Source organism: Mobula hypostoma, chromosome 12, assembly GCF_963921235.1.
Source record: "Mobula hypostoma chromosome 12, sMobHyp1.1, whole genome shotgun sequence".
In the NCBI taxonomy this organism is placed as follows: Eukaryota; Metazoa; Chordata; class Chondrichthyes; order Myliobatiformes; family Myliobatidae; genus Mobula; species Mobula hypostoma.
The window spans coordinates 94,431,797-94,446,961 of NC_086108.1; the positions used below are offsets into that span (position 1 = coordinate 94,431,797).

A 15,165-nucleotide genomic window follows, 5' to 3' on the forward strand; every position below is an offset into this window, starting at 1 on the left:
CCCTAGGCAGGACTACTGTGGGGAATGTATATTCCCAGACTCTTTCTGCGTGCGGGATTTTCCCCCTGCTGGTGAAGATGGCCTGGCGCCCTTTTTGCTGCCGACCCTCTGCCTGCGCGCGCCGTTGTGAGCCCGTCCGTGTGTGCCAGAAAGTGGGTTGCCACAGGACAGAGGCAATGGAAGTTGGGGTGAGGCAGAGTCAGGGTGGCAGAGCCTCGACCCAAGAGCGAGGAACAACACAAGGTTTGGCCAATTTAAACATCCAGCCAGATTGAAAAGGTCAGGGTGTCAGGACCAGAGGAGAAGTACGGTCCGGTATTCAGCTTGCTGCTCTGCAATAAATACTGATCTCTGCGCTGAACTGAGCCTCTGGCCTGCAACTAAGGGACTCCTGAATTGGCTGCAGTGATAGGGGACTGCATGGCTGGAGACTCACTTTCATGAACTTTAGTTCTGAACGAAAAAAGATCTAGTGCTTTAGTTCTGAATGTTATTTGCTTGCTTTTATTGCATGCATAATTTGTTTTTTTCCCTGCACATTGGGTGTTTTGATAACCTTTCTTTAAAAAAATGGATTCTATTGGGTGTCTTTGTTTTGCGGCAGTCTATAAGGAGACAAATCTCAAGATTGTATATAGTATACATAGTTTAATAATAAATGTATTTTGAACTTTTTTTTAAACTTTGAACAGGACTTCAACAGTGCGATGTTAACAATTGCATCAACATTTAAATGGATAAGCATGGAAAAGCAATGTGATCCCTTTTTATCATGATCTGCTGTAAAGCAACTGAACTGACATTGCAAATAATCAGCCAAGGAAGAGAGGGGTATTTATTCTTTCAGTTGGCACTAGATACAATGCTAAATACACACAACAGGCCATTAAATCTTCTCAGTAACTTGCCATTCATTCATTCAATTAGGCCAATCTTTCCCCAAGAACTGCCAGCAGATATCCATAACCAAGCTCTTCCCAGCAAGAAATAATAACAAAGTCATACAAATATTCAGGTTAGGTACCATTCTATAGAGCGAGGAATTATTCATGCAATTCTTCCATTAAAATCATTAGACCATAAGACATAGAAGCTGAGTTAGGCCATTCAGCCCATTGTTTCCACTCCACCAATCATGGCTGATTTATTTTCCTTCTCAATCTCCTTAGCCAGAAGCCATCATACCACTCCCTATCAAAGGTCTTCATAAAGCCAATGAGATTGTGAGGGAAGTCAGCTGGGTGTTGAAACTCATTTGCAAAGATAACTAGGATATCAGGTTTCAGTTGAGACTTTAGAACCAGATCTAATATCACTGACATACTCTTGTTTAATATCACTGACATCCTTGAGGTGCGCCTGAGTTGATTGTCAGCTGAGAGGATATGTTATTTTCTATCTACAATGAGTATAGTCCTCTGATGAGGAAGTCAAGGATCCAGTTGCAAAGCAAGGCATGAAGGCTCAGGTGTTGAAGCTTGATGATCAGTACTGAGGGGATGATGGTATTGAATGCTGAGCTGCAATCAATAAACTGCAGCCTGACATAGCTATTGCTTTTATTGAATGGTCTAAGGCCAAGTGGAGAGCCAGTAAGATTGTATCTGTTGTAGACAACAATAGTACATGGTGTTTGTTTTTACTATATGGTCTTCTACTATGAATTCTTCAGCTCATGCTTTCAGTCTGTACTGTAAAATTCATTAACAATGACAGAGACAGGTGTTGCTCAAGTTTACTTTTATACAATGTATTAGAATATGCCTCCATTTGTTTTAAGACGTCCTGCATATGTATAGTCAATGTCAGATGATCTTCTAACTTCAAACATCCCAATGAATTCCCTTGCTTCCTGTTTGAGCACATTAGACAGAAACTTTTGAGTATCTCCAAAACAATTAGAATGCTTTGGGGACAAGGGGATAGCTCTATTTTTGAAGCATTATCATCAAGTAAGCTGACATCCAGTCTTAGAATCTTGAAAGTTGGACATCATTTTGAGATGTTAAAAACTCAGTAAATATTACTATAAAACTTGTATATATAACTTAGTTATACATCTTCTATAATTGATTATTGAATAACAGCCAATGTGCAAATTAAACATAGTAATATTGATCATGAAAAGATTAGTTAAATCAGCTACTGGCTGAGGAAGAAATATTGGTTAGGATACCAGAAGGAATTTTGGCCAGAATACTAAGCAAACTAATAGTAAGCGAATGGTGCTATGAGACCTTTAAACTTAACCACAAAAACAGACATGCAAGGTCATGTTTTAATACTCCATGCAAGATGAACACCTCTGATAATGCCTTGCACCACCCCGCATCAGAAGAGTTTCTTTGAATGCTACTAACTAAATTGAATGCCAACTCACTAAACAAGTCCCACGGAGGGGAGGGATAAAACATTTTACTCTGTTTTTAGAAAATATATATATTCTTTCTCAAAATTTCTCCCTCCCCCCGAATTGGCATATGTTCCATATCTAGCCACAACCGTCTGTACCACACCTAACTGAGCAGGTTTACACGAAAAACACCATGAGCTGGCAGGCTACTTGCAGCAAATTTATTCCATAAAAACAAACATGCACTTCCCATTAGTGGTCATGCACAACTGAGAAAGAACAGGAAGCTGAGCTATTTTTACTCTTTCCCAAGCCATAGACCTCTTGCAAATCATAATATTCTGCATCACTCCACGTTAAGATCAACTTGGAACAGCTTGGGGATCACATCAGGCATCTTCTGGCTCCATATGGTTCAGTACCACAATAGGCAACTGCACATGTGGACAAGTATCAATATACTGGATAGATTTTTGGACTCAAGTACAACTTGCACCATGGACAGGTAGAGCCAAAAGGGCCTGTTTCTATACTGTACGACTTTACAACTTTAAACATACTGTTGAGAAGTAATTAAACAGGGGAACTATGGTCAAATAATTTCATTTTTATATCCAAATTATAATACAAAATAATGTCCCACAAGTTTGACTCATCCAGGTCCAAACATCATCAATTGTTTCAACAATAAGTTAGAAGTTTGCCTATGATTGCACAATGTTTAATTCCTTTCACAACTCCTCAGAAACTGAAGCAGATCACATTTACCTGCAGCAACATGTAAACAACATTCCAGCTTGGGCTGATAAATAGCAAGTTATCGTCTTGTTGCACAAATACCATGCAATTACTATCTCCAAGAGAGAATACAGTGACTTAATCTTGATATCCAAAAGATAATACCATCAGTTAATTTCCTGGGGTCACATGAAACAAAAATTTGAACAAGCCACACAAGTCCTGTTTTCCACAGACACTGCCTGGCCTGCTGAGTTCCTCCAGCATGTTGTGTGTGTTGCTAAGTACTGTGACTACAGGGACATAACAGAATTTGTGTCTTTAATGGCAAGTTACACAATTCGCACTTCTTAATGTCTTCCCAAAGACAGTCAGAAACATACGGAATAAAAGCAGTTCCAGTCATTAGTAACTTAGCTTATTTTTGTCATATGTACTGAGAGTCAAATGGAAAATTTATTTTGCATGCCATCCATAGATTATTTCATTACTATCAGTGCATTGAGGTGGTACAAGGAAAAACAGAATGTAGAATAAAGTGGTACAGTTACAGAGAATGTGCAGTGCAGGTAGACAACAAGGACCCAGACCATTATGAAGTAGATTTTGAGATCAAAGTCATGGTCATACTTTATTGATCCCAGGGAGAAATGGTTTTTGTTACAGTTGCACCATAAATAATTAAATAGTAATAAAACCATAAATAGTTAAATAGTAATATGTAGATTATGCCAGGAAATAGGGTGTCTGACCCTCCAAGGGAGGAGTTGTAAAGTTTGATGGCCACAGGCAGGAATGACTTCCTATGATGCTCTGTGTTGCATCTCGGTAGAATGAGTCTCTGGCTGAATGTACTCCTGTGCCCACCCAGTACATTATGTAGTGGATGGGAGACATTGACCAAAATGGCATACAACCTGGACAGCATCCTCTTTTCAGACACCACCGTGAGAGAGTCCAGTTCCATCCCCACAACATCAGTGGCCTTATGAATGAGTTTGTTGATTCTGTTGGTGTCTGCTACCCTCAGCCTGCTGCCCCAGCACACAACAGCAAACATGATAGCACTGGCCACCACAGACTTGTAGAACATCCTCAGCATCGTCCGGCAGATGTTAAAGGACCTCAGTCTCCTCAGGAAATAGAGATGGCTCTGACCCTTCTTGTAGACAGCCTCAGTGTTCTTTGACCAGTCCAGTTTATTGTCAATTCGTATCCCCAGGTATTTGTAATCCTCCACCATGTCCACACTGACCCCCCTGGATGGAAACAGGGGTCACCAGTACCTTAGCTCTCCTCAGGTCTACCACCAGCTCCTTAGTCTTTTTCACATTAAGCTGCAGATAATTCTGCTCACACCATGTGACAAAGTTTCCTACCGTAGCCCTGTACTCAGCCTCATCTCCCTCACTGATGCATCCAACTATGGCAGAGTCATCAGAAAAGCGTCCACTATTATTGTATAAGAGTATTGTTCATTTTAGAATTGCAGGATAGAAACTGTCCTTGCACCTGGTGCCATGTGCTTCCTAATGGGAGTGAGAAGGAGAGAGAACATCCAGGGTAGCTGGGCACTTTGATTATGTTAGCTGCTTTGCCAAAATGGTGAGACATATAGATAAGAGTCCGTGGAGAAGAGATGTGCTGAGCTGTGTGCAATTTCGTCCAGTCAAGGGCAGAGCAGCTGCCATACCAAACCACAATGCAGCCAGATAGGATGTTTTTTTTTAAATGGTGTAGTGATAAAAATTGGTAATGGTCAATGGGGATAAGCCAAATTTCTTTAGCCTCCTGAGGAAGTACTGGCGCTGGAGTGCTTTCCTGGCTATGGCATCAATGTAGATAGACCAGGACGGGTGATGGTTCATTCCTAGAAACTTGAAGCCCTCAATCATCTCGATCTCAGCGTCTTTGACATAAGCACTCCACCTTCCCCCACCCCCCACTGCCTGTAGTCAATGCACAGCTCTCTAATTTAGCTGACATTAAAGAAAAGGTTGTTGTCATAACATTATGCCACTAGGCTCTCCATCTCTTTCCTATACTCCGACACAACATTATTTGAGATTCAGCGAGTCATCAACAAACTTGAAGTTAGAGCAGAATCTCGCCACGTAGCTGTGAGAGCGTGAGGGCGAAGGACACAGCCTTGTGGAGCACCAGTGCTGACAATAATCATGGTGGATGCGTTGCTTTCTCTCCTTACTTGCAGCAGAAAGTCAAACAGCCTGTTGCAAAGAGAGATATTGAATCCCATGTCTAGAAGTTTGGAAATGAGCTTGCTTGGAACTTCAGTATTCAAAGCAGAGCTGCATTCAAATAAGTAATAATCTAATGTAGGTGTATATCCTCATTGCTCAAGTAATCAAGTTTGTGGACAATACAAAGATAGGTGGATAATGTTGAGAACACCAAGTGTCTACAGAAGGACCGGGACAGATTCGGAGAAAAGGTAAAGAAGTGGCAAATGAAATATAGCACATGGCCATGCACTTTGGCAGAAGGAATAAAATCATAAACTATTTTCTAAATGGGGGAGAAAATTCAAAAATCTGAGGTTAAAGGGACTTGGGAGTCCTTGTGCAGGATTCCCTAAAGTTTAACTTGCAGGTTAAGTCGGCAGTAAAGAAGGTAAATGCATTGTTAACACTCATTTTGAGAGGACTAGAATATAAAAGGAAGGATGTGATGCTAAGGTTCTAAGACCTTGGTCAGACTGCATTTGGAGTTTTGTGAGCAGTTTTGGGACTCTTATCTAAGAAAAGATGTGCTGGCATTGGAGAAGGCCCAGGGGAGGTTTACAAGAATGATTCTGGGAATGAAAGGGTTAACATGAGAAGCATTTGAAGGCTCTGAGTCTATACTCTTTGGAGTTTAGAAGAATTACGGAGGATTTCATTGAAGCTTATTGAATAAAGAAAGGCCTATATAAAGTGGATTTGGAGTTGGATGTTTCACACAGTCCAGCACCAGAGGGCACAGCCTCTAAATACAAGGACATCCCTTTAGAACAGAGACGAGGAGAGGAATTTCCTTAGCCAGATGGTGGTGTATCTGTGGAATTCATTGCCATGGATGGCTGTGGAGGCCAAGTCATTAGGAATATTTAAAACAGAGGTTGATAGGTTCTTGATTAGTAAGGATGTCATGAGTTAAAGGGAGACAGCAGGGGACTGGGGTTGAGCAGGATAATAAATCAGCTTTGATGGAATGCCGGAGTCGACTTGAGGGGCCAAATGGCCTGATTCTGCTCCTATACCTTACAACCTTATGGATCAATACCATCCAGTACACAACTCCACCCACCATTCACTCAACACTAACACACAGTGGCTGCAGGGTATACCACCTACAAAGTATAATGCAGTTATTTACCAAGACAGCCGCAGTTATTTACCAAGACAGCCACAGTACTTCCCAAATGTGAGACGTGTACCACCAAGGTCAAAAGGATACTTATAAAACACAACCTGCAACATCTAATAGTCTAATTGTAAACAAAATATATACTTTGTTTCCTTAAGTATAGTTACCCAAAATAAGCAGTCATCTATCCAGTGATATAATACAATGGCTGATCTAGTCAATGCGGATCAGAAAAGGACTTTGATTCAATCTCCAGTTAAATTTATATCCAGGATAGTTGTTTCCAACACTCCTTTCCAACCCACAGCAAAACCCAGAGAAGCAAAGAAAAAACAGAAAAGGAAATGCTGGTTCTGGAATAAAAAAAGCTAATTTTGATAATCAATTATTTTTTATCTTTCCTGTTCATGTGTTCTTTCCGTATGGTAGAATACATGTACTTTTAAATTACTGCAGTTACAAACAGGAATTCACTTCAGCATCCAAGATGTTTGAATGATCTTGTTTGGTGTTAGATCTACTAAAGGAAATAGAATGTTAGATTGCAAAATACATATGAGAAACGCTATAGCACATAAATGCCAGTATTTACGTAATTAAATATTAAGATATTACTAACTTTAGCTGTTTTACAAAAACTTTTATACATTTGAATTGTACCTGTAGCTAATCCTGATGAGTCTCTCAGTTTTTATTAGTTATCAGATGCTTGCAGCAAGTTGCTCATTTTATAAATAAAGTGTATCAGCCGTGTTGACAAAAATCAGGCAGTGAAGAATTCCATATTTCCAAATAATACAGGAGAGTACAACAGTTTCGTAAGACATAAAAATGATTTAAATTGATGGAAGTGATCAACACAATTCTTACTTGCAAGCTATGAAAAATTTCTATCCTAAGTGCTTCAGCCCACAGTGAGCCTCTTCCTGTTGGCACTGCCAAACTGTTCCTACTATGCCAAAAATGCAGCAGCTAATATTCCTACACAGTTTAACAATTTTTTGTCAATAAATCCAGTTCTTCAAGTCCACCACTAGTTATCAGAAGATAAAAATAAATGTTAATCAGCAAAACTATTTCATTATTGTGAGCTACGTAAAGCCCAAAGCAAAGAAATGGGCCATTCAGTCGAAGTAGTTTACGGTTGTGCTTATGCAGCACACAAACTTCCTCCTACTTGTTCACTGAACAATAGCTTACTCCCTCATGTTTATCCAGCTTCTCTTTAAATACATTTACGCTATGCACCACAACTACTCCACATACTTAGTGTGCACATTCAATGGGTACTTTTTTGGTACACGTGTATACCTGCTTGTTAATATAAATATCTAAATCAGCATAAAACCACGCGGATACAGTCAAGAGGCTCAGTTGTTGTTCAAACCAAATATCAGAATATGGAAGAAATGTGATCTAAGTGACTTTGACTGTGGAATGATTGTTGGTGCCAGATGGGGTGACTTGAGTATCTCAGGTATGGCTAAGCTCCAGGGAGTTTCACACCAACAGTCTCTATAGTTTACAGACAGTGGTGCAAGAAACAAAAAAAAACATCCAATGAGCTGCAGTTCTGTTAGCAAAAACTGGCATGATAATGAGAGGGGTCAGGAGAAGAATAGCTAGACTGATTCAAGCTGACAGGAAGGCAAAGAAACTCAAATAATCACATGTTACAACAGTGGTGTGCAGAAGAGCATCTTTGAACACACAACACATTGAACCTTGAAGTGGATGGGCTATAGCAGAAGACCACAAACATACACTCTATGGATACTTTACCAGGTACAAGAGGTACCTAATAAAGTGGCCACTGAATGCAAGTTCTGTATTCTAACCACTCCGCATATAAAGAAAATTCCCCCAAATTCCCTACTGAATACATGAGCAGAATTAGGCCAAAAACATCTGCTCCACCAGTACGTCATGGTTAATTATTATCCCTCTAAACTCCATTTTCTTGCCTTCTCCCCATAGCCTTAAACATCCTTACTACCAATTCCAAAGACATACCAGCTAGTAGGTTAATTAATCATAGTAAATTGTCCCATAATTAGGTTAGGACTAAATCACAGGTTGCTGAGTGGTGCAGCTCGAAGGGCCAAGAAAGGCCTATTCCACCCTGTATCTCAATCAATCAATCAATAAATAATCAAGAACCTATCAACATCCACTCTTTAAGAAGGCAGAAAGGCAAAAGAAAGGAAATTATAGGCCAGTTAGCCTAAACTCAGTGATTGGGAAAGTGTTGGAGTCTATTATTAAGGATGAGGTTTTGAGGTACTTGGAGACAAATGATAAAATAAGTCAAAGCCAGCATGGTTTCTGTCAATGGAAATCTTGCCTGGCAAATCTGTTGGAGATCTTCGAGGAAATAACAAGCAGGGTGGACAAAGGAGAGGCAGTGGATGTCATTTACTTAGATTTTCAGAAGGCGTTTGATAAGGCACCACACGAGGCTGCTTAACAAGATAAAATCCAATGGTGTTACAGGAAAGATACTCGCATGGATAGCAGAACAGCTGACAGGCAGGAGGCAGCAAGTGGGAAGAAAGGGGGCCTTTTCTGATTGGCTGCCAGTGACTAGTGGTGTTCATCAGGAGTCAGTATTAGGACCGCTACTTTTCACATTGTTTGTCAATAACTTAGATAGTGGAATTGATGGCTTTGTGGCAAAGTTTACGGATGATACGAAGGTAGGTAGTGCTGGGGAAGCAATGCAATTTCAGCGGCACTTAGACAAATTGGAAGAATGGGCAAAAAAGTGGCAGATGGAATACAGTGTTGGGAAATATATGATAATGCATTTTGGTAAAAGGAACAATAGTGCAAACTATTATCTAAATGAGGAGAAGGTTCAGGTACAAAGTTTGTAAGACTCCCAGAAGGTTAATTTACAGGTTGAGTCTGTGGTAAAGGGGGCAAATGCAATGTTGGCACTTATTTCAAGGGGAATAGAATATAAAAGCAAGGAGATAATGCCAAGCCTTTATAAGACATTAGTCAGACCGCACTTGGAGTATTGTCAACAGTTTTGGGCCCATATCTCAGAAAGAATGCATTGTCATTCGAGAGTCCAGTGGAGGTTCACGAGGATGGCTCTGGGAATGAAGGGGTTAACATGTGAAGAGCATTTGGCAGCTTTGGGCCAGTACTCACTGGAACTTATAAGAATGTAGAGCAATCTCACTGAAACCTACCAAATTCTGAAAGGACTAGATAGGGTGGATGTGGTGAGGATATTTCCTATGATGGGGATATCCAGAACTAGAGGGCACAGCCTCAAAATTGAGAGGCGACCTTTTAGAACAGAGATAAGGAGGAATTTTTTTTAGCCAGAGAGTAGAGAATCTGTGGAATGCACTGCCACAGACTGCAGTGGGGGCCAAGTACATTGGTATATTTAAGGTGGAAGTTGATCGTTTCCTGATCGGTTGGGGCATCAAAGGATATGGTGAGAAGGCAGGTGTCTGGAGTTGAGTGGGATCTGGGATCAGCCATGATGGAATGGCAGAGCATACTCCATGGGTTGAATGACTTAATTCTGCTCCTATGTTATGGTCTCCATTTTAAATATACCCTCTGACTTGCTCTCCACAGCCATTTGTGACAATGAATTCCACAGATTCACAACCCCCAAGAAACTCCTCCTCATCTCTTTTCTACAGGAATGCCCTTCTATTCTGAGAATGTGCCCCTTTGGTCCTAGACTCCCCCACAATAGGAAACATCCTCTCCACGTCCACTCTATCAAGGCCTTTCAATATTCGATATGCTTCAATGAAATTCCCCCTCATTCTTCTAAATTCCAATGTGTAAAACTGCTAAAGCATCACAACTTGGCTCTTGATATGCAAGAAGCTCCAACCTTTTCAATCTATGGTTTGATGTACATGCGTTAAATAAATCTGAATCAACTGGTGAGAATACCATGGAATGACACATAATCTATGAATGCTGTGGTTAGGTAGGTAGCAGCAATACCTTCAAACCTTTAATGAATTTGTACTAGTCATCTTGTTATGTTTAAGTTTTAATGATTGCTGTATCCAATCATTTTAAGATATAAATCTAATGGAAAGCAAAAGGAAAGCATTCAGTCACCATAAATATCCAATCCAAACCTAATATGGCTCAGCATAACTTAATCATGGTCTCCATACAAGTTATTAATTTTTGAGCATTAACTGCTCAGGCATCTCCTTTATACTCCACACAGGACATGTACACATTTACCATTTAGATACATTTACCTCCAAAATCTGAATCCAAAACAAAAGAATGTTTTCTGATAATCATTCACGACATTCTTTAATGAAGAAATGTATACACTAGAATCTCAGTTAAGGTCCATCCTTCACTGTACACAACCCCCTGCAGCTTTCCTTTCTTGTGAAGGAAATTCAGAAAGAAAAATCAACATCACATTTGTCATATGTACATGTATGTACAGGTACAATGAAAACTTACATTAGCACAGGCACATATAATTAACAAAGAAAAACATATAAACTATTTTTACAAAACCATCAACAAACCATTTGAAAATCGAATCCCTCAGATTTAAGGCAAACTGTGTTCTAGCCTGATATACTTCACTACTTTCCAACAATGTTGACTGGGTTAGAAAATACAACTGGTTGATAATGCACTCTTTGTTGACCCAATTGGAATGGGGTTAACAGATTTAATTGCGTCTTAAACCATGAAAAACATGCTACCACAGGTGCCAATAACCATTGCATCAATCAGTATTTATCCAATCACTGTCCATCAAATGGATCCCAAAACACCACAATGTTGCAAGAATATCAGCATTCAAGTTCTCAAGAACCCTATAATTACAGCACTACTCAGACAGGTCTCTCGAAGTCTGACACTCCAATCCAACAGGAGTAGAGTGCTTACAGCATCCTGACTGCCTGAAATCTACATTTGGCACCTGGTAGAGAATCTAAGAGTTTCTTCACAGAAGGGACTAACACTGGTTTTATGATAATGACTAGGCACAGAGGAGCTAATAACCTGCAAACTGAAGGCATTTCTGGAATGAAATTCCACCATGTCTCATCAAGGAAACTGCCTGACAGGTCACTGCAGCAATGATCCATCAGAAACCCCAGGACGTAAAGAACAGATGGTAGGTTAAAGAGTACAGGAGGTCCAGCAACCTGCTAATAACCACAATATATGTGGATTCTTCTACTCCCATAAGGCATGTTACAGTCTCCAATCCCAAAACACCTTGTGTTTATAGTTAATTGGCTGCTAGATGCCCTGACTATTCTCACGTCACAATTCTATTATGGAGATATTGACAAACTGCCATCTCCACACACCTGAACCTGGTAAACTCTTGCTTACCAAAGGCTTCTTGATCAGCTTAATATGGGCCAAAAATTGACAAATGGCTTGCAATTTGGATGAGGGCAAGCTGTCATATTTGGGATGTCAAATCAGGATAGGACTTAATACAGTGAATGGTTGGGACCCTGGAGTACGTGGATCATTTGCTGAAAGCAATGTAATAGGTAAACAAGATGGTGAAGAAAGCACTTGGCTTGCTGGCCTTCTTCAGTAGGGCACTGGGTATAGCAGTTGGGACATTATGTTGCAAATGTACAAGATGTTGACAAGATTGCACTTTTGGTCACCCTGTTATAGGAAACAAATCATAAATTGGGAAGAGTGCAGAGATTATTTACAAAAATGATAACAAACTTAGACAAATGTCTCCAGATGCACAGCGGAGAGTATCTTAACCTGTTGCATCATGGACTGACATGGAAACACCAATGCCCAAGAACAGAAAAGACTAAAGTGGTGGATTCAGACAATACAAAGGCGAAGCCCTCCTCACTATTGAGTATATTTACATGGAGCACTACTACAAGAAAACAGCATTAATCATCAAACACCCCCACCATCCAGGCCATACCTTCTTCTCACTTCTATCACTGGCAGAAGATACAGCCTTAGGTTCCACACCACCAGGTTCAGGAACAGTTATTACCCCACAACCACCATGCTCCTGAACTGGCATGGATAATAACCTCATTCATCACTATTCTGAACTGATTTCATGAGCTACAGACTCACTTTCCAGGCCACTTTACAATTCATGTTCTCCGTATTATTTATTTGCACAGTTTGTCTTTTGCACATTGGTTCTGCGTCAGTCTCTTACGTACAGTTTTTCGTAAATTTTATTGTACTTTTTTCCTGTAAATGGCTACAAGAAAATGAATCTCAAGGTAGTATATAATAACATAACTACTTTGACAATAAACTTACTTTGAATTTTGAATTTATGAGTATGCTGCAAGGACTCAAGGACCTGTTCCCATGGTGTATTACTCCACTAGTGAAGTTCTTAGCCCTGCTTTGTGCAATAGCACTTTCCCACAAAAGCATCGCAATAACTAAATACAAATGCATAGACTTGATATAAAGAAATTGCAACTCTAATTCACAAATCTAAGCTTTGCATCCACACTTTTGAGTCCAGATTAATTACAGCATTGCATTTATTTTTGCTTTCTTAATATAAATTGGTCAGTAATAATCTTTCAAAGAACTCTCTTTTTCCATTTGCTAATCCAATCAGAATCAGAAAGATCAATGGCGGCGAATGTTGAAAATGGGGTACTGGCATACGTAAAATACGAATTCTACTCACCTCTGGCTTTTGTCCAAAAACAACTTAGATTGTCTTAGACAGATTTAAATCTCAATATTTTAATTACTCGGCACGTTTCTAAAGTCCTTAAGTTTCAGTAACTTAAGCTACGTTGTGTTTTATCTTCAATATCAATAGACATTATTAGTTTTTTTTAAATTTATGGCCTGACTCATTTCCAGGATAATATAATTAAGTGCATAATGGAACATATGTTTGAAATTGCAATATTTCTGTTGAGATGTGTACGACTGCTCTTCTTAGGCAAGCTATGTTAAATCTCCCTTTTCGGGCGGAAAATAAAGACTTATTAGTTCTCAGCCGTTTTTGTTCATTCCGATACCTACCCAAACACTCAATCCTTTCTCTTAAGAGCTTAAATACTTTGGGCCAATATATTCTCCCGGAGGGAGAGAGGCGGACCTGTCACCAGCCACCTTACCAAGAAGACAATGAGGAGAACTTGCACAAAGCGATATATCAGAACGAACTACATTGACTTGCGTACTTGCAGCCATAGATCTTAATGTAAAATAGTTAAACCGCCACGCTGTCCACATTGTGGCCAAAAGAAAATTTACAATCGCTTCGAAACAGCCAAACCGAGTGCTAACCATTTTCATTTTTTTTCCAATCAAAATTGAGACCTTATACCTGGTCTGTTCAGAACGCAATGCATGGGGAAAATGAGACATGGTTGTGCCGTGCTTCCATTCTCAATTACACCAAATAAATGGGAACGAACAAGTGACCGTTTTGGAAGTTGCAAAACAAAATTCCATTCAACGGAATCCATTTAAAAAAAACATAATGCAGCGAAAAAAAAGTAAAGGTGTGCCACGCTGCCTTCTGATCGAAGGCTTAATTTACACTGTGGTGCCTTTCCCATTTATTTGCTGAGGCGAAATCGCTCAATTTTGACACGGGGTCCAAGCGGTCGGAGAGACAGACAATAGTTTAAACGATCGCGAAGGACCTGGCAGACGTTGTGGTCTCAAGTGCCCCCTCCCACCGCCCATTTCCACCGTGCGCTTTGTTCAGGCAACCAGAGATCTCGTCCTCCCGACACAATACAGCCGCCCAGCTGACAACCGTCCCCTCAGATAAACTTCGGCACAAAGAGTTCCCTCTGCCTCCACATCACCTCAAAACCAACACACACACACAACACAAATAAATTACAACAGTTCAACTTTCCCCAGGTGTGACGGGGAGAGGGGGGTGGGGGGAGAGCGAGAGAAAATAAAAGCTGTTTCTCTGCCAACCTCCTTCCCTCTCAACACCGGCGACAACTCACAGGAGCCACCCGGGTTGAGGCGTCGATGCCGCGGCTGTTCAGTCGCAGAGGAGAGGTGTAAAGACCATTGCCTTGCCAACCAATGCCAGACAAACGCCACCTTCGCCTCGGCCCCGGCTGGTAGCATAATAAAAATAAGTAGAATAAATAAAAGCCCTCACTCACCCAAAGTTCCGTGCCCCAGTGCATGGCTCCGGCTGCTCGTTACCCGTGAGGGAAAGGGGGGTTTGAAATAAACCTGTCGGCCGAGCTCTGTTCTCGCCGGCTCAGTACGAGGATGTGTGTGTGTGTGTGCGCTGAGAGACTGCCGTCAGCCGCCAGCCACCACCGCCTCCTCCTTGTCCTCGCCAGGCGAGCGCTTCATTTACATTCGCAGTGGAAGCCGGGATGCTGGAGGTCTCCGACCTGCGCTGAGATTGGAGCGGAGTCCGCCCGGGACAGTTTGCCAGGGTGGCGTTGACCGGCTCTGAGTGGGTTCCAATATTCATTTACTGAACACACAGTGATTCAGGTAGACAAGTGCGTGTGACGAAAAAAAACACAACAACTCCGCTACGGATTGTTTAATCAATCTCACAAAATCATGATAATATTTACACCTCCGTGTAGTGACGAATAAGAAGTAAAGGTGTTGAATGAGTCTTTCACTTTGCTGGGGATAAAATGATACCGATTACCACTTTGATAGTGAACCTTGAAGTATAATATTCGCAAGAAGTAGTGAATTGGGTT

At 40.7% G+C, this 15,165-nt stretch overlaps 1 protein-coding gene across 2 annotated transcripts in view; it reads right to left on the bottom strand.

Moving 5' to 3' along the window:
* Positions 1-14,807, bottom strand: part of fnbp1l (formin binding protein 1-like) — a 181,493-nt gene extending 166,686 nt beyond the window's left edge. For both annotated transcript variants that reach the window (XM_063064635.1, XM_063064636.1), the window contains exon 1: positions 14,599-14,807. In XM_063064635.1, coding sequence (XP_062920705.1) covers positions 14,599-14,622 — 24 coding nt within the window. In that variant the 5' untranslated portion in view covers positions 14,623-14,807. The remainder of the gene's footprint in view (positions 1-14,598) is intronic.
* Between the last annotated feature and the right edge of the window lie 358 nt (positions 14,808-15,165).